The 20,216-nt window shown below is 37.4% G+C and overlaps 1 protein-coding gene across 2 annotated transcripts in view; it reads right to left on the minus strand.

Moving 5' to 3' along the window:
- The window catches only part of ITGA1 (integrin subunit alpha 1), a 77,855-nt gene that overhangs the window by 40,082 nt on the left and 17,557 nt on the right, over positions 1-20,216 (minus strand). For both annotated transcript variants that reach the window (XM_054184847.1, XM_054184848.1), the window contains exons 2-6: positions 8,527-8,647; positions 5,479-5,591; positions 4,428-4,516; positions 4,221-4,335; positions 3,427-3,554 (exon numbers count right to left, since the gene is read on the minus strand). In XM_054184847.1, the coding sequence (XP_054040822.1) occupies positions 3,427-3,554; positions 4,221-4,335; positions 4,428-4,516; positions 5,479-5,591; positions 8,527-8,647 (566 nt within the window). The remainder of the gene's footprint in view (positions 1-3,426; positions 3,555-4,220; positions 4,336-4,427; positions 4,517-5,478; positions 5,592-8,526; positions 8,648-20,216) is intronic.

Below are 20,216 nucleotides of genomic sequence, written 5' to 3' on the forward strand. Positions count from 1 at the left end.
TTATGTTCCCTTCCCTAGCATTCCAGGGCTTTTATATTACACAAGGGAATAGTTCTTTAATTGTCCCCAGTTCCTGTGAAAAAGCGTTGTACAAGAGAACAGGCAAGTAAAGGACTGTTCTGCTTTGGGACAAAACATTTCTGATGGCCATTATTTACTGTTGTTCTATAAGTGAATATAGCCCCTTATTTGGAAAGTACATTCTGACTTCCCAATAAATTATTAAGATAATCTGTTTGGTAAAAACGAACAACAACAACAAAAAAAAAAGGAAGGAAAATCATTTAGTACATGAAGATGATATGCTAGGATTTTCACCCTTGGGATGTGGCGGAAAATCAGAAATATTTTTGGATGTACTTGAATAATCTTTAACATTAAAAAAAGCAGAGATGCCTTGGGAAGAACTAATGGATAATATATTTTGTCACATGTAGAGCTTGCTAAAGATAGCCGAATCAAAGCAAAGCTGAATTAATTCTCCTACATTTTGTTTGCTCTTCAGGACTCCCTATTGCAAAAGTCTTTCTTCATCCTGAATCTTTTAAATACCTCTTTAATACACTTCCATTCTTCTGGAGATAAAACTGATCATAAGGTATGAATGCCATGGCATGACTTATTAGTCCACTGATACAATCCCTTTGAAGATATAATAAGGTACAGGCCAAAGACCTATAACTGCCTATGTCATATATTAATGGAGAAATAAAACGCGTATGAAAATTTCTGAAGGCCATTCCCACATAGCTTTAAAGCTGGAATTGAACATATCAAAGTAATCTGCCTTCTCTTTTGCTATTCTTCAAGGTAACACATTGCTCATATGTAAAGGATTAAAAAAATCGCCCTCGCATTAAAAAGACAATTATCTCTACAAAAGTTTAACGAAGAGAAAAAAACCTATCTTGCTTTGGAGTTACATTAAAATGTTGAATAAGGCTGGGAGAAATATTTTGTTCCTACTTGTACCATTTTTTCTCATTTAATTCCTTCTTCCTTTTTCACTCTTCTATCATCACTTTCCCTTTACTTCTGTCCCTAAGCTCAGGAGATGCAGCTTAACCATCAGTATGGTGGTGTGGATTTTCTGGAGAACGGAAAGAGGAAGGGAAGGAAATACTTCTGAAAAATTACACCATAAACTTTGGCTTTTTGCATCTAAATATTCTGGCTTTCACTTTCAAATGTGCCAAACTTAGGAGGAATTTCTATTCTGACTTGCCATAAATCTAACGACCATTGTTCATGGAGTGGCTAAGTGGAAAAAAAAATATCTCGCAAACCTCTAATCAAAACAAGGTTTTGAACAAGTCACACCCAAGCTGCTAAGGAGTTATTCTGTAATCACCTCATTCCTTTACCGTGCAAGAGGAAAACAAACTGAAGTAGTGAAAGTCTACTGATTTCTACATACCCAACAATCCCCAAAAGATGAACATGGAAAAATCAATTTAAATAGACAGGAAATAAACAATTGTTCCTTTGTCTCTATTCTGTGCTCCCAGAGGAGAGCGGAGAAATAAGCCTGCTCTGTCGTTTCTCCACTTCCCCATTCAACACACATTTAAACACAGCTTCTGAGAAAGGAGACAGTGTGGGTGGAGGAGACGGTATAAACCCGTTACAACCTTTGGCTGTGCCAGGGTTTCCAAGCAGGGTGCTTGGAGGAGAGGAGAGGGATGGGATACACTCTGGGGATGGGGGGAAGGTAAGAGGAACCGAGAACATTCTAACTAGCTTTTGCCTTCCATTTCCAGTTTTTCAGCCTCTGTCTCCCTTATCCCATTCTTATCTCCCTCTCAAATATTTCTGCTCTTTAGCAACCAGATGCCAAATATGACGTTCTGAAGTGAATAAGTGTACGTGTGAGAAGAGGGGTGGCTGTGCCAAATCATGGGTAGAACGGATTTTGTAGGTGGAGATGGCAGGCTGCTGGAGTGCAGGCCAGCAAGAGACCTTTTGTGTGCGAGCTGAGCCACATAGACGAGGCAGGATTCCAAAAACAAACATAACAGAGGTGTGGCAATGTAAAAATTTAGGAATTTCAGGGTGAGCAAGAGGGGTGAGGGTGCAGTAGAGCTGATTGCCCTGTGTACTATTCCCATGAAACTCTGTGAGCAGAAGGTAGTGATGATTTCCCTGCAGCTGTTGCCCGTACTGGGAAGTTCAGGTTTAACTGTTTTCCCAAGAGGGCACATGTTTGAGTAATGAGCAGCTTAAGGGACCAGAAAGAATTCATTTATTTATTTATTTATTTTACTTTCTGTTAGATTTGACAAAGTGTTTTTCCTTCTTCCTCACAATATCTGGAAAAAACACGTATTTAAAATAACAGGACACGATTGTGAAGTTGACAGTTTATAAGTAATAGTCGTATCAGTCAATGTTCAGTACAGCCAACAGGGGAGTTGGGTGGTAATTCACAATCCCCAATTAATTTGTAAAGTGATGGGGATGCTCTCTGAAGACAGAGGTATCCTTTACACCTTCTCAGAGTCTCCTTTGTTAAGGCGGGAGCTTCAGGTTAGGAGCTAACCTGAAGCAGCAAAAAAGCTAAGTATTGGCCTGCAGCATATCAAATATCATACAGGATCCCAGAAAATCCTTGATTTTGGGAGGGGCAAAAGGGAGAAGAGAAAGGAAGACCTGGTTTCTTCTGTTGCTTTTAATAAAGCTCGTTGCTTTAAAATGTATCCCAGCGTCAAAATGTATCCCAGCATCCATGTTTCCCCTTCCCCGAGTTCTGCTGGAATTGCTATTTACATACTCTGTTCAGAGGACTGTGAAACATATGTCAGATCCTCAGCTGGGGTAGTTGGTTGTAGCTCCATTAATTCTGGTGGAACTGCACTGATTTATAGCAGCTGGGAATTTGGCCCTCTCCACTTATTATATAAATGTAGCTTCTGCCATTAATAGCATGCAGCTTAACAGACACTCGTTAATTATGATTTCAAATGTTTAAAAGCTGAATGCTCAGTGCGCCACAGTACAAAATATTGAACGCTGTTCCAAAAAGCTTATAACCAAAGGCTGTTTGAACCATGCATGTGCGCCTCGGAGAAGGAGAAATGACCTTTGAGCTACGAAGTACAAAAGAAGACAAGAAGTGGTTGTGGAGAGGAAGGAAGTGGGAAAGGACAATGTTCAAATGGCCTCACTTAGCGCACTTAACTTTTGTCTCTAGGTTAGAAAGTTGATTTCTTCAGACTGCCTGAGTGGTGGGGGCGGGAAGAGCCGCCCTGACATCGCTGCTTGGCGGCAGACACTGACTTAGTTGTGGTTTCAGCTATTTTATTTTAGCATCTCTTTGCCGTAAGTTCTTGCAATTGAAGAGCTGCATACATGATGCTGTGATCCCATTTCCTGTAAGCCCTTTTTTCCCTCGCAAATTAAACAACCATAAAATATCTACAGCATTACCTGTGTTTGCTGAGGACCTATATCCATGTTTTTCAAAAGGCTGTTTAGAAAGGCTGTGACACTCTCCCATGGATAAATGCTGTTGGACCCATCGAGGACTATGACAATGTCCAGCTGGCTTTTACACTCTGCAACACAAATTGACACAGAAGAATTGATACTAACAAGGATCAAATATATCTCACAACTGCAGTTACTTTTGTGATTAGTAACAAATGCATATCCTTCTGCTGTGGGGCTGAACAGACATGTTTGACGCCAAATGTCATTCATCAGCTTTTGCATCGTATTTTACATCATTTGTGTTCCCTTTATCAGCAAAGCACTTTCTTGCAAGCAGAAATTTAAGAACGGAATTAGGAGATCACATAACTGGAGTATTTAGCAGTGACCCCTAGCTTCTTCAATGTCAATCTGTCCCTCTTTGATTTTTCCAAAGGACAAGGTCTTTAAGATTTTTATCTATATTTCTAAATTGGGTTTGTATTAGGTCTTAACATGCCGTCATTATTTTAAAAGAGTCTTTTGGCCATAAGTAAAAAACATAAGCAACTATTTTTAGCAATTGTGTTTGGATGTTACATAGCACTCTAATGATTGTTTATACCAAGACAAATTCCAAAAGTAGCAAGAATTTAGGTTATATACGGACAATGAAAACATTTACTTAACTTGGTAATGCTGGTAGCTAAGTCAAGCAGTTTATACTTTTTGGTATGCCTATGTGTATACATTCATCTTGTTTGGTACTTTGTATTTTCGGACACACAAGAGAACTCCTGTGGCATGCATACCTTGCACAGATGGAGCAATTGCCTCAATGGTTTCAAAAGTGGAGCTGACATTAGAGCAAACTCCAGTTGTGTAATGCAGACGCCCACATTTATAAGCATAAAGTGGTCCACATGCCTTTAAAAGATGAAAAAAGGTGAAATGCTTTTGTTAGGGCACCTGAATAAAAAACAGACTTATTTTAAAATTGGCAAAAAGTCCTTTCTTACCAGAAAGCCTCCTTTTGGGTTAGTCACTAAGGTTGTTCCAAGAGTCATGTTTTCTTTTACTTCCACGACGTTAGGAACTGAAGTAGCAGCTATAAATAGATTAAAATGTTAAGTATTTGGGAACATGAAAACAAAATGTTAAAGTATATATCCCCTAGCATTGAGCTTCCAGCTTCTAAAATAAAACCCAGACTGACACTGGTTTTATCAAATATTTTAGCACCCTTCCTCCTCCTTCTTCAATTGCAACAATCAAGAAAAATTTCTGAGACTGGCTTTTATCCCAGAAAATTTGTCTGGGTTGCTGTCTCAAATAGTTTCTTGAACCGCAAAAAAGAAAAAAAAGTAAAAATAACAGCACGTCATGAAAGCAAGGGATTACTGTTCACACAGTTTTCTTAATTAGAAAACAAACATTTTTTACCCTGGCCTGCTATAAATGACTTAACAGCTTTTAGATTCGTTACTGTTGTGTTACTTTACTGACATTCAAGAGAAAAGAGGAGATAAAAAATACCACAACAGGTGTACTTAGTGAAATTCATATGACAGGAAGTCTCTTCCTGTCCATATTGCGCATCACTTGACATGAGCAACTTGACAGGTATCATATTAAGATGTGTCAGCCTGGTTCTGGCTAATTACGTTCTAATCAAAAGCTTACTGATGGCATTATGAAGGCTCTTGTTGACTTCAGAGAGCTTAAATATATAAATCTATATATTATATATAAATCTATGCTCCATGGCTTTTCTGGCTCCATGGCCAGGACTGCCAACCACAGTCAATCAATGCCACTCAAAATAAATTTGAGATAATGCAGCCAAATGCCCATTCTAAAATTATGAGCATGTTTCCCACAGGACAATGAGAAGCTTTAAAATACAATTATTTTTGATGTCACAAACACAACTTCTTCACATTTAGCTCTGAAGTCCTAAGTAAATTTTCTCTGCGGAAACAATTCTAATGCATATTTATTAGTTAAAAACCTCCTAAGATCAGACCTCTACTATTTCTCCATGTGACACAGCTATATTTTGTTTCATACCTGGTAAGTTCAGTTTCATGCAGGGTGATTGGTTGTCCCTTCCTACAGGGCATTTGTATACATCTCCTGTTCTTTTCTCAGGCTGGCCAACTAAAGGTGAACCAATAAGTACCCTGCAAATTACATAAGTTACCTGAAATTTCTTGTTTCTTACAAGGCACAAAAGTCAGCAAACAAAACTTACAGAGAGAGTGCAGCTGCAGCAAACTCCATACAAAGAGTACAGGATGGAGAGCAAGAAAAGTACCTATTATGCTAGTTCAGATACAAGCAAAAGCAGCCATTCTGTCTCTTCTTTAATAATGACACAGGATGGAAATGTGCCTATATACCAAACTACACAACAGAATAACATTTTAAAAAATTCCAGTGGAAAATAAAAGCAATATTGCTGGGTGGATGACAAGTATTAAAAGTAATACAGAAGGAGATATTGGTTTTATCTAACACGTCCTTGATCTTTAATATATTTTAGAAGAAAATGTATTTTCAATGCTGAAAGACCAAATGCCAAAGGCGAGGCTCACAAGGACCCAGAAGAATAATTCAGTCTTGAGTAATGTAAGCCAGCAGTGTAAAAGACATATTTTTTCCAGGCATTAATGAAAAATAATGTTATTAAAAGGGTTACTAAAAGAAATTTTGAATTTTTAAAATGTTAAGGATATTTATCCTTTGCATTTTTATTCAAAATTTGGTGTGATCAAAAATTGCTATTCTCATATAGCACTTTCTAAGCACCACAAATTAACATCCACTCCTAAATCCAGTTTTAAGCAGGAAATGCTGTTTGGACATGGACACTGTTTTTGTTTTCAGATCTTCATTAGGTACACTACATAGCCTAGCATTACACAGCAGATAACAAGCAGCTCCATTAAATGTGCAAGGAAGAACTTGGATTAAATTAGAATTCACAGCACACACTGGAAACAGAAATCCTGACATTAAAAGTTCAGTAAGATTTGCTCCTGGACACTTAGATGATTGTGAAGAGTTATTGAGAGAACCATTTCAATCTTTAATCATAAATTAATGAGTTCAGGCAGAAGATATTTGAATAGAATGACATAATAGGTAAAATGTAGCCTACGGATTTAAAAATGACAGAAAGGAGAATTTAAACTCAGTACTCACTCCAGCTTCTAAAAAAACCATACTGGAACAGCTCATAACATTCCATTAAGATTTTTTCATTAATAATAAATAAATTAATTGTAAAGCAAAATAAAATGCTCCAAGTATATACGGGATCTGACTGCTCTTTCAATCTATATGCGGTAATGTATGTATTTTTTGCACCAAAACTTACACAGAAACAGGCACCACAGCCTATCGTCCTTGACTCCCATTTAACTGCAGAGAAGTTGAGTGTGCTTGATATCCCATGGGAGCTAATCAATGCTCCACAGGATAATGTCCCCATGCTGCTCTTTTCTCAGAAAGAGCGAGACCCATGAACAGAGAGAGGTGGTCTGGAAGGCTCTTCTGTCTTGTTTGCGTGGGGTTATTTTTAGTGGACCCGTTTTATTGAGAAACAGCCGTGGTCAGGTTTACAGAACATCTGTTGCTGAAAAGCTCTATCTGTGGTATCTAGGTAGTGTTATAGATGTTGATAAAGCACCACAAGGCTGCTTTGTATATTTACTTTTAACTGTCAACCTAAAAATTTCTTGCTCAGGGTGTTGCTATGCCGACAGCAACTTGAAAGCTTGACAACTGTCAAGCAGCTCTGGAGTTTAATATCAGAGATGTTCAGACCTACCACACTAGTTTAGATTCCTGCCTTCCTTCAGCTACTGCAAGAGTTGCCATTTCCAGCTCGTCTTATTTTTTGCTCTTGAAAAGTTTCAGGACAGTTTACAATGACACAGCTTACTGTGCAAAACCCCAGCTCCTAGCATGGATACCATTTCCTGAAGGTCTAAATTAGCTCAAAGAAGGTCATTAACAGTCTCCCATGACCCTCATGCAGATGTGTATTTTAAACATCCTACAACCTGGCCAATCAAGATCTAGCATTTTCAGAAGCAGGCTCTGCAATTTTGCAAACATCCTCCATGGCTAACAGTGAACACTGTTGCCATGGTGGACAGACTCTGGACTCAGACAGCCCCGGCGCTTGCGGGGACGATTGCTCGGGCAGCGCAGAACAGTCTGACCTGGCTGTCACACAGCTATGTGCCTGTCGTCCCAGGCTGCCCACAGGAGTCCCTGGTTTTTCCCAGGAACGTCAAATTAATGGCAAAGCTCTGTGACAAGCAGAGCAACCTGTAAAGAATGATGGAGATCTCAGGATTCACGAACTTTTACCATTCCATTGTTATTTCAGTCCTCCAGCCCAGTGGTTGGCCTGTGAAGTTTGTTCTTATGAGGGAAAAGCTTAAGCAGGTGTTTATCAAAAGACTGAGAAGCAATGATATCAGTAAGCACCTCAAAACGCAACTTCTAATTCAGAAGAAAAATGAGAAGGAAAAAACAGATTAAGAAGAAAGCTCCGAGTCCCAAATGCGAACGTGTTACCACCTGCAAGACAGAATTATTAGCCCTCCAAAAGGGAAGGTGGAGTACTGTATTAATTGATATCTCGAAAGGGAAATCTTTCCACCAGTTAAAAAACTCAGACAGAAAACTTAAAAAAAAAAACCCAAACATAATCAGATTACTTAGGTGAAACAGGAGCAATATCACTGCCAGTACACTAACACAAGGGAAAGGTAAGTAATGATTTTATTCTGTAAATAGAAAAAAGAGGGCTCAGGCATAACACAAAACTTTCTCAGCTCCATCAACAAGAGAATTTACCCACTTTCTGAACTCACGTATGTCTTTGATGAAATAAATATATGATTATGATTATATACATTTGGATCTTGCAGTCCCCCAATCTTTCCAGGTTTCCTTAGGACTGTGTATTAGTTTAAGAAATATGACTGACAGAGACTGACCCTTACATATGAGGCATACTTACAAATAATAGTACAGCGCCTGAGTCACTGAATACCTGATAATTTGGAGTTTCCGTGTAAGAAAAGAAAAACGGCTTACCATTTCCCTTCCTCATTTTCATACTGTTGGACTGTGTACCCGAACATATCTTCCAGAGGCCCGCTGAAGGTCATTGCATTTTTCACATCAACATTGGAAGAGGCGATGAGGTGAAAGAGAGCTTTAAAAAAAAAAAAAAAGTAATATGTAGCAATACACATAAAACTCAAGACTTTTCATAAATCAAGGTTCAATCATGACTTAACTGAGGGTACAAGACAGGAATTAGAAAGTTGCGTTTTGGGCATATTTATCACAGCTGGTAAGAGATTTAAAACATAATTCCTCACACATACATACGCAGCTAAATTCAGAGATGTTAGCAACTGGACTTCTGTATCCAAAACCTATTTTGCAAAGTCCATCATTCATTTGTAAATCACAATTCAAATAACATTAAGTAAAATATTACCTTTAATAGTAAATAAAACAACTTTTTAGTTATTTTTACTCCTTTTAATTCCATGCATTTCTAATCTAAGAGTTTTACACAAAATGTTCCTTCCCTCACTCGAGGTAGTAGTTCTCAAGTTTTCATAAATTTGAGAATTAAATAATTCTCAACTGTTTTCAGAAGACATACATAGGAAAAGAACGAGGAAAAACTTTCAGATTTATTTAATTTTAAACTACAGTAGAGAGAAAAAAAAGCATATATTTTTCTCTTAATTCTATCCTAGAGTACCTGTAAACCTTCCATATTTGGAAAAAAACAGAATAAATTTTTAATGCAACCAGATGCTGTTATTGCAAAAGTACCAGTATGTGCCTATTTGCAGAAATCCAGCATTTACCCATTTAGGAAAAGTTGCTCTACAATGGTGTTGCTGGACTATGATGAGATCAACCATGACAGCAGATGCTTCCTTAGACTAATTGCCCATTCCCTAAAGCTCAGTCATCATCATCAGGTGAAATACTGTAAAAATATTATTTTATAGAGAGTTTCAGAAACATGAGGTACATAGGGTGAAAACTCCAGCTTGAAGTGATAATTGTAACCCACCGAGAGGCTCATTAAGAAGCCAAAATTACTATTTATAGATAAAAATAAAGCTCTAATTTTTTTTTTATTTCTTATAGTGGTCTCTTCCATCTTTGTCCTGTTGAAGTCAGTTTCAAAAGCAACCACTGACTCTGCTGCTGCAAAGATATGTATTTAATACACAAGAGCCAAATTAGTTGAATTTGTAGAACATCAAGACTGCTTGAAAACACAATTATACACAACTCTAATTTCATTTCAATGAAGCATTTCACGATCATTTGCGGACATTTAGCAGCTACATAAAAATACCCAAATTCATAATACTTGCTGCATGTCAAAGAATCTAATATCCAGTTACTAAAATACATCTGTGTTATTCACTACCGAGACAATGATATTCTCATAGAAAGCTTGTTACTATAATTAAGCTCCCAAGTGGTCAATGCTAATCTCTCTCTCTCTCAGCATCTTATTTCCTGCTTAATGCAGTAAAATTGTCACAAAAGACTATTTATCTTAGTAGGCATTTCCAGTCTCACTGGACAGCAAAAGAGGAACAGTTTCGTTTGTGTTATTTTAGTTCTTCTTCCTTCAGTCAGAGTCAGGAAATATAAAGAAGTGAACTTACTAAAACAGAATTTGCTTTTGTTCTTCACAAAAGATTTATTGCAAGCAATAAGAAAAAACTCATGGCTGATGGTCTGACAGGAAATAATTTGCCGGAAAAGTAATCCATGTGTCTTTTGTCTTCCTTAAATCTTTATGTTTAAAGAAATTCTGCCATGCTTGTTCATGTGCAATAGGTGTTTTCCCTCCCTACTGTCTGTCATCAAAGCATAATTAAAATGAACAAATTTGATTTTTAAAAATTTGGTCAAGTTATCACCGGTTCAAATCTTCTCCTGTTAAATTTCAGAGTAAAAATAATTGCTACTATTATTTTTGACACCATGTGTGGGATTCAGACCACATCATTTAGACTCCCAACCTACCTGCTAGACAATGAAACAGTTCTAATGAAATCACCTGCTAAAGTAGGTGTCTAAGTTCATTATTTAGTTGAAGAAGAAAGGTAGATGCAAAATATTTCCATGTCAACTTTCCTTTTAAAGATCTCCAGAAGTCTGTTTACTTTAGCCTCTGAGTAAGATGGACAGAACATCATTCTAGAGGTCTTCAGAGGCACGTTTTTTTCACCTTATGATGATATTTAAAACATATTATGATATGAAATATTAAAGGTCACAGATTCCAGCTCATCTCTTCCAGTTTACTTTCTCCTAAAGCTACTGAAGGTTGCACATACACTCTGTGCTTTGTATGCTCCATTGTGATACCTTCCATCATCATTCCATCATTTGCTGACAGACAAGGAATTTCTTCACAATGATGCAGTATTGACAACTACTGTGATTTTTACTGTGCATTCACTATACTAAGTGGTCCTGAAGTTTCCTGAATCTATTATGCGATACACTCAAATCTCATCATTTTAAAGAATACACTTCTAATCGTCGTAGCAGTAACAAAAAATTTGAAAATGTGAAATGCTAACACAAACAAACTAGAAGACAAAAAATGCCAGCTATTTGCTACTAACCCCCCAAATCCTTGTGCTTCTGAGCGAGGTCAAATTAAAACCAGCAATAAGTGTTCTTCTAAAAAAAAAATAAACCTAGAGGAATCAAAAGAAGCTAGATAGGTCATACTGGTCAGAAGTAAAAAGAAGCTGACTCCACACAGCAGGGAATAGACCTGTAGACCTTGTTGACACAGGATGTTTTTGATACTAAATGTTATGTATTCAATGGGTAACTGAATAAGTCAATGGAAGACAAAACCACTGCAGGTTACAAACCATACCGAACGCACATCTGGTTCAGGAAATCCCCTCAGCTGGAAATACTTGGAAATTGGAAGAGGAATATTATGTATGCTTGCTCAGTTATTTTTTTGTCTCTAGCTATTGGCTTACATGTACTCCTGCAGACACGATACTGGACAAAACACGGTCTTGATTTGATCCAATATGGCCATCCTTTTCCCCTCTCATCTTCCTGTTCTATCTTAGCCAGAAATCAGTTGCTTTGAAGTTTGACTTCATACACAAACCATGTGGCATATTTTACTATGCAAATGTATTACATGACCTTCTGTGGCTTCCGTGTGCTATGAAACGTCATCAACATAATGTTTTTGAATAAAAGGAGGGGTCATGATAAGCACTGTAAAATTAACTAATAAAAAATTAATAGATTTAAGGGTATCTTATTACATTTTCCACAGGTTCTGTAAAAAAGGAATCTTACTAGTCAAAGATATGTTCATATCTTCAGATGGTAAATGCAAAGTGGAGTTTACAGTGACCCACATTACACTGTTAACTAACAATAATCTACTGATTTATGGCAACCTGGCTTTCACATTTTGTTTCATTTTTCAGTATATGGAACATTGTACATGAGCTGATGATTCAGAACATTTAAAAATATCACCGATTGTGACTGTAAAAATGATACTTTATATTTGTAACAATATCTAGCTTGCACTCTTCCAAACTTCCAATTTCGGTCTAAGATGCACAAATTCTCATCTGTTTCTAGCAAACTTGTGTATATAAATTAAAAAGACTATTGGCAGAAGCAGTGGAAAAAGAAGAGCTACAGGGAAGTTAGGGAGGATTCTTTTGAGAGTTATGAGGATTAAGGAGAAAAAAAACATTTCTTTTTGGTAAGGTACATCGTATTGGACTGTATACTTAATCACAATGTACGTAAATTAAATTAAGATTTTGAATTATTTCATGCTGTGTTAACAGAACGACTAAAAATACCGATCAAAGCACTGATCAGAAATGCAGAATATAAATGTTTATCAAAGGATAAAACTGAAGTTCCAGCTTTTAACTTGATGGTATACAAGAAAGGAGGCACTGTAGAAAACCTGTGACAGCATCCCGCTAGCTGCCAGCTTAAACTGAGGAGAGAACGCTAGCTGATGCATGCGGCATTCTTTGTTGAGCACAGTTTGTACCTATACGTGAAAGGTTAACACTCAGTCACCAAGACAACAACACAAATATTATTTCTATTACAAACCTGGGGTAGTAGCTCATACTTGTCCAGTAGCCACTAATGAATTTTTTTCTGTTTCATTTAATGAGATCTTTTAACCAAACGTTTGTGCTGTCTGCCTGGTTATTCTGACTCTAAACCGTGGAAAACTAGATTTATCTGGCACTTGTCTACGTGCTTATTGCCTGGCCACTCTAATCTTTGCAAACAGAGAACTGCAGAATAGGCACCCTTGTTTTCCTAGAACAGATGGATATAAACATAACCCAAGCTGTAGAATAAAGCCTAATACCTGTCTCTTTACTGATGAAAAACAGATTACCAAAAATCATCCACAATGAATGACGTTCAGTTAGGATATTTTATCTGTGTATGCTTTGTAGCAAATAACAATTACATCCTCTACAAAATGGGAACAAACAAATTTGCACTTAGCATTGAACAGGAATTACACGTTGGCCACACACTACTCCTCCCCACCAGCATGTGGTCAAAGTGTTAACTTTTATTCCATTTCACACTTACTGCTGTAGCATTTCAGGTGTCCTTATCAATTCCTCTGTGTTTTGCAAGAAGAGACTGAAACAAAGCAGGTCTACGTGCAATCAAGGAGGACAGAAACCAACTAGAAATGTCTTGCAAAAGTATGCACAGTCAGAAAATATTGGGAAACTCAAAAAAAAGGTATTAGCAGAAAAAAAAAACAGACACCTTCCATCCTGGAAAATAAAAGAGGACAGAGAAATTTAAGCTGAAGATTAAAATAAATTTAAAATGTTTTATGCAGTTCTAATATTCTTGGACCTCTTGCATAAAAAAAAAAAATTGCTTTAGTGTCTTGTACAGCACATATTACAACCAATGATGTAGTAAGGATATTTTAGAGACCTGCAAACAACATAGGAGTGCAATACAGCAACACAGAAGAGTGCATCTGATCAAAATGTACTGAAAGCTAAGTGATATTAAGAAGAATATCCTAGTTTATAAGGCAATAACTGATTGCCTTTAAGTGCATTTTATGCTGATATTGCAAAAAGCTACCTGTTTCCATTGGGATCTTAGAACACATATGAAGCAAATAGCATAAAAGGAAGCAGTTGGGATGCTGGTGACAGCTACTTAGTAAGGGGAGAAGGATTAGGAGCGTTGGCTTGGCCTCCCGCAAAAGCTTATTTGCAAAGCGGCGGCAAATAGTATCATCCTCTGCAATTAGAAAACTCTTTCACTTGAAGGAAACTGATACCACTGCATGTTGGCGTGTGCAAGCCTGTGCTGCTGCTCTCAGCTAGCTGGAATCAAGCCAGCAGCAGAGAATTGGCTGCGTCCTTCAGTAAGTGCAGCACTGAGCCTCAGCAAATAAAACCTCCTGAAAGCTGGATCTGCTAGCTGCATCAACACAACGCCATGGATTTGGGTTCAGGGCTGGACTGCATCTTGCTGGTAGCAAGAGAACATTAAACATGCATATGCTTGCAAAGACATACCTATGATGATGCTACTTTGTGAAATCATGGCTCAAACACGTGAAAGTGGATTTTTGCTGGTCCAGCAAATTGGACAATCTTCACATTTTATTTTTTTACTTCATTTGCGATAATGTCACTGCAGTATTATTCAGTCTTGTCTTATGGAAAAGAGATTTAGTCACAGACGTGCCAAGTGGAAGAAAATACAACAGCGTGGTACAATTGCCATCTGTGAGCTCGGGGGCTGCAGTGCTCTGGCCTTATTGCGGAAGGCCAAGGAGGCTGCAGTAGGAGTTCCTGCTGCATTCAGTTCTGGCTGGCTAAATTTCAGCGCATTTCAAATAAAGCTGTATATTAAAAAAAAAAAAAGTTTCAACTTCTGAAACTTTTTCAGTACTGCTTAAATCAAGCCTTTCATTTTTCGGGGCTACAAAAGAGCATTTGTATAATTTTGCCTCCAGCATTTTTTCTTTAATCTTTAACCTTTGAAGAGTAAAAGACTGACTTTCTGGAATGAGACCAAATAATTTAAAAAGAGACTTATTATTAAAAGTAGATAAATATCCCCAAAAGACAAAGAAATATATATTTGAAAGTGGTTCCAGATTCAGTAGCCACATGCTTTTCAAAACCAATTAAATGCTTTTTACAACCCATTAAATAAGGCTTCCTTTGCTGGTTTTGTACTGAATAATTTGTACTGGAAAATAGCTTTCTAATGCGGTGTCAAGCCCGAAAATATACTGAATCAACGCTTTGTAATGTGGTCCCAAATGACTAAGACAATGCAATAGGCAAAACTTTTGGAAATACAATAGCAGTGACCAAGAATATGTACCCCACTCATCTGACAGTCATCAGAATAAAACTATTTTGTTCAAAGTTTGGTAAGTAGTCCTCTCGTTGGCACAATTCTTAGCATTTTGCAGTTTCTCACAGAAGGGAATATGCCTTGGGAATATGCAGTCACATACAGAAAACTGTGAGGTCAGCTACTAGACTTGTAGAGATGTTCAGAGGCTTAGCAAATCTAACAGCTTGATGGAAGTGAAACAACTCCTAGAAAATATTTTGGCTTGTCTCCAGTGATGTCCAGTCCATATTTTGGATGTAGTTCCTCCATCAACTCTTAATTCCATTCAAGTCCCTACAATCTTTGTGTTCCCCTCTACGCCCACTCTTTTCTGCTGTCAAAGACCGTTTCCTCCTGAACATCCCTCTATAACTTTTGTTTCCTACCATCTAGCTTTATCTGTAAGTCCCCAGGACCCTTCATCTCTTGACCTTTTTTTTTGAGATAGAAGATATTTATAGTCATCTATAATTAATTCAGATTTCACACAGAAAGCACCATTAAAATGAACGTGTATGTTATTTTCTGGAATAAACCCCAGAAGCTTAAAAAGGAGCAAGAGATTAATTTAATGCAAAAAATGAATGAATAAGAACTCTTCAACTTAAAGAAAAACGTGCTCTTCACAATACTCTCCAAAACTGCACATAGACCTGTAGGTTTCCCTCAGCACAAAGTTCCTCTAGCTTGATAGGAAGATTCAACTATGATGTTTCATCTGGTTTTCTACAAGCTTTCTACTTGCTCATTTATGTTGAATCCCAGTTTTCCAGGCTGATGTCCTGCTGCGGTAAGCTTTCTGCTGTGTAGCCTTGTCGAAAACAGCATGCTAAGCCAGGTTCAGCTATTGATGTGGGAAACACACATTAAAATCCTTAGCAAGCCCCAAAGTCACTTTTTCCATAATGGTTTTTCATTTGACTTCACATTGTTAATTGGACTGCTTTTCCCACACTAACAGACATACGTCTTTACGTATTTCCAATTAATTTTGTTGCTCTCAAGCTAAATCAAAGGTGAAGTAGATTCACTGAGAATCTTTCTGTTTCTTTTAAACAAGTATGATGCTGAGTATCCAAAGCCTTATTATTCTTATCATGTGAAACAATTCCTAAATATTTCTAAGTATTCTTTTCAGATTTCCTAAGAAATTAAATTCTCCAACACTTGCAAATGCGAGGAAGCAAACCCTAATTTTTTTCATTCTTAAGCAAGTCACTCCCATTCCTTTTCTAGCATATGAAATCAGATAAATCACCTCTCTTCAAGCAATAGTTCCTTCCACATTATGCCTATGATTCAATCCAAAAATGTAGCTGGACTGTGCAATAGGTAGCACAACTGGTTAAAGAGGTCAACTTGTCACAGCCCATCACTACCTGCTTAAAAAAACGGTATGACTATCCTCCCATAGCACCATTCTATTATGGTTAATAATCACTTAACTTAAATGTATATTTCAATCCTGTTTTACAGTATCAGTTTTGAAGCTCATCATAAAAACATGTGAAAGCTTGTACAAATAGATCAGAAATTTTGAGGCAGAAATGTTAGTGTGATACGTGTTCAACAGTGTCAGGCCTATTCTCCACCCAAAGTAGGTTTATTTTGAGCAGATGGAGACTGGTGACTTTTGTCATTATGCAACATGGCCTACGTCTTTCATAATCTCAATATACTAATATAGGATTAAGGAAAAAGAAAGCACTGAATACTCATCACACTGGCCAGTCCTCTGAGCTGGAGTAAATTACTACCTGTCAGTGTTCAAATGTGAATTTCAAATGTCTACATATTTTTAAGTTTCTTTTGAATCCATGGTGTGTACTTGTTTTGCCCTGCCAGCTAGCAAGATACCTTTGAAAATTAAAATAAAAATACTCTGTCAAAAAATCGGAGAAAACTGCAAAACACCACAGACAAATTAAGGCACTTCTGAGGGTGGCTGTATTGCTACTATGCTGTTATTTACACATAAAAAGTCTATTTTCTTTTAAGACTACATGAACCACAGCACACATACACACACACACAAAAATAAATAAATCAGTCTATCTGATCAATCTAGACTTCATCAATCTACCTCATCAGACTCAAAAACGCTCATCTAAAAAACGCCTCAGGACAGAAATTCTTTGTGAACATTCTGGGAAATGTTCACTGGGAAACAGATACTCCAGGAACCGATGCAAAATCAATGCCTAGCTGGAAAGTCGTGTTACTATCTCCCTACCAGGATGAAGGACAATTGTTATTTTTCTTGCCTTCCTGACTTGGTATCATTATTCATTAGTTTTTCCCTCCAGTTATTTTCAGGGATTGTTGGGTAATTTTTCTCAAAGGTCAGCAGTCTTAAGGCTAAAATCAGAGTGGAAATGCTTTGGTGGCAATAAAGGCTTTCTGAGAAGCAGCAACTATTTCCATTTCTTTATTTCACAATGGCTACAAACTCCTGTCTTTCACTGCCTTATGCTGAACATAATCATTGGCTTGCTCTCAACTGAATCACTCAAGGCTTCAGGAAGAGAAGAAATCCTCCAAAAGGAAGGGCAAATATCCTGATATGACCGTCTCACACCCAGCTAGCCAGAGCACCACAAGCCAGTTTTCATAGAGTACAGCAAAAACATATGCAGTCAATATGCATGCTAAAAGCCAATAGCTCATATTTTATGTCTATAAAACACATTAACACGAATTCAGCTGCGGACCAAGAAACTGTAAAAAGTGGAGTGGGAAGACAAGATGGAAGCCTACAAATACCTACCTTTTCCTTTGGTCCCATACTTCTCTGATATGTAGTGATTTGGGAGAAAAAAAACAACCCCGGGAGCATGCAGAGAACTTGACCAAGCAAAAAATTCCAGAGCCAAGTGGGGATCGATACACTTCAGAATTAAATCTCAGACATGTATATTTAAAAGAAAAAAAAAAAATTAACTTGCAGACTAGTCAAGTTGTCATAGAGACAACAGTCAAGTTGCACACAGAACACCTTTACTATTATTTCTGCTAATACAGCATCCATAAGAATTTTCAATGGAACACAACAGAATATTTATTTTCTTTATCTGAGCCATCTTCTAGTACAGTATGAGGGGAAACACTATGTTGCTTCAGCTTCTTATGTCATGGCTATGTAAAAAGGAATTCCACGTTTCCCGGTTCACAATATGTACTCCCATACTTCAACCAACAGGGACTTGAAACTCTTAAACTTTCAACCGCTTCGTAGCACAAAGACTTATATTATTTTTCAGACAAAGTTGTTATATAAAACAAACAGATTCCAGCAAAGTGTAAATCAAAAGGATTTTTACAAAACTGAACTCCATTTAAATGACACAGGGAGAAGATACAACTGTCCAAGTAGAAAAGAGTATTACAAATGGAAGTATCCTAGTAAAGTTTAAATGATTTTTTGTGTATTTAAATAATCATACTTGCAGTTTTCTCACGGCAGAACTGAAGAGTAAGGGATGAAACGTACTGTTGCTAAAAGCAAATTTTGAAAGGTTTAAAAATGCTTGATATTGAGCTTAGACTGAAAAAAACACCATCATCCAGACAATTCCTCTTTTCTATACACATGTTAATTCTTTGCAATAAATCAATTGTATTGTTAATAATATCATTTAAGATGTTTTTTTAAACTTTTTCTCCTATCAGCAACCAGAAAAATGACTACAGTGAGAATATAGCTGATAAGAGATTGCCTACAGGCAGTAAAGGAAAATAAGTCACATATTTGCTGAAATGCTTGAATTCCACCATGAATGGTCCCCAGATGCTAGGGCTGTCACACCATGAGGTCAGATGGAAGTGCCTCTTCATCCCCAGCTGCACAGCAGCGAAATGCCGCCGGGAATGCCGGCTCTGTCCTGCAGGAGCACGGGTAGCAGGCGCTGCCTCTTTGCACAGATCAGCTCTGACCTGCTCACTAGAAAAATCCTGAGCGTGTCTCAAGCACGCACTGGCATGGGTAATCACGGTATCAGCTCTCTACCAAGACACGCAGAGCTTTTCTGGTTTGAAATTTATGACTTCTCACTGCTAAAAGAGAAGATAATCCTCAGCCTGTATGTTTCCTCACCCGTCTCTATCTATGAATTGTTAACAGTGATAAGGAATCTTTTCTTGCACTGGACAGTTTAAAGAATATGGCTCATTGATAACATAACGTTTTACATTTTTAACTGAGAAATCCAAGCAGACAAGAATGTGGGACTGCACATTAAGGAAACCTGAAAATCATCAATACACAGGTTTGCTCATTTGGACTAAAAATCCCCGCAAGAACAACAACTGTTATTGCACTAGGCAATTCAGAGTGCTGCTACACTTATTTATTTACTTTACTCAAGCAGCTTTACTCATCTCATGGTTTAAAACAATCACAGGGACTTTCACAGCCTCACTGTTTTGTACCTTAGTAGCTAATCTCCAGTCTTTCTGTCAATGGATTCACATACCAGTCAGTCAGGAGGTGGCATACAGTGTTCACCTGATCATCGGAGAAACTGACAAAGCCAAAAATGCCACGCCAGTATTGCTCAGATAAGAACAAAAGACCATCCCCCCCCAGTGTATGTTAGAAACTTATTCCCTGAAAGAATGGTGTGTGACATGTTTGAAGTGGAATATGATCAAGATTGGTGCCTCTACCATTGTCATTTCACAGTGCAGTCAGTATGGGAAATAAAGTAATTTTAAAAATTGCATTAACAGTTTATGGGGATTTAATATTCTTCTTTTATGTGGTATATTTTTATAGTCAAGATACTTTTTTTTTTTCAATTAAAAAGTTAATCAATTCTCCACAAGCCAGTATACCACCATGAATCATCAATATTGAACAGCAACATATTGTACCGAAACCTTTAGCATAACAATATGCATCATCAACTATATCTACTCATTTTAAAAGACTAAGACACCCAAGCACCAGTAAGAGCATTAGCAGCTCTTTTGCTGTACTGTTGGTGTGGGGATTTTACTGGTAAACCAGTTGAGAGCACTACGGAACTAATCCTAGGTCTTTTTACTGCAAATGTTCTTTTTCACTGGTCAATAAACAATTCAGGGAAATTTGCAACTAGCCATGAAGAGATTATAAGAGGAAGGTTTGTTTCCCTCCCCAAAATTAAAGCTGGACTCTGGAGGTACAAAAACATCCTGTTTTTTAGATGCAGTTTAAGATAGAGCTATCTACATGAATTACTGGCACTAATAACTTGCATTTCCCACCCACAGCACATGAAATACACCCATGATTTTAAGATATCTGTCCACCCCAGTCCTGCTCA

Source organism: Rissa tridactyla, chromosome Z (assembly GCF_028500815.1).
Source record: "Rissa tridactyla isolate bRisTri1 chromosome Z, bRisTri1.patW.cur.20221130, whole genome shotgun sequence".
NCBI lineage: Eukaryota > Metazoa > Chordata > Aves > Charadriiformes > Laridae > Rissa > Rissa tridactyla.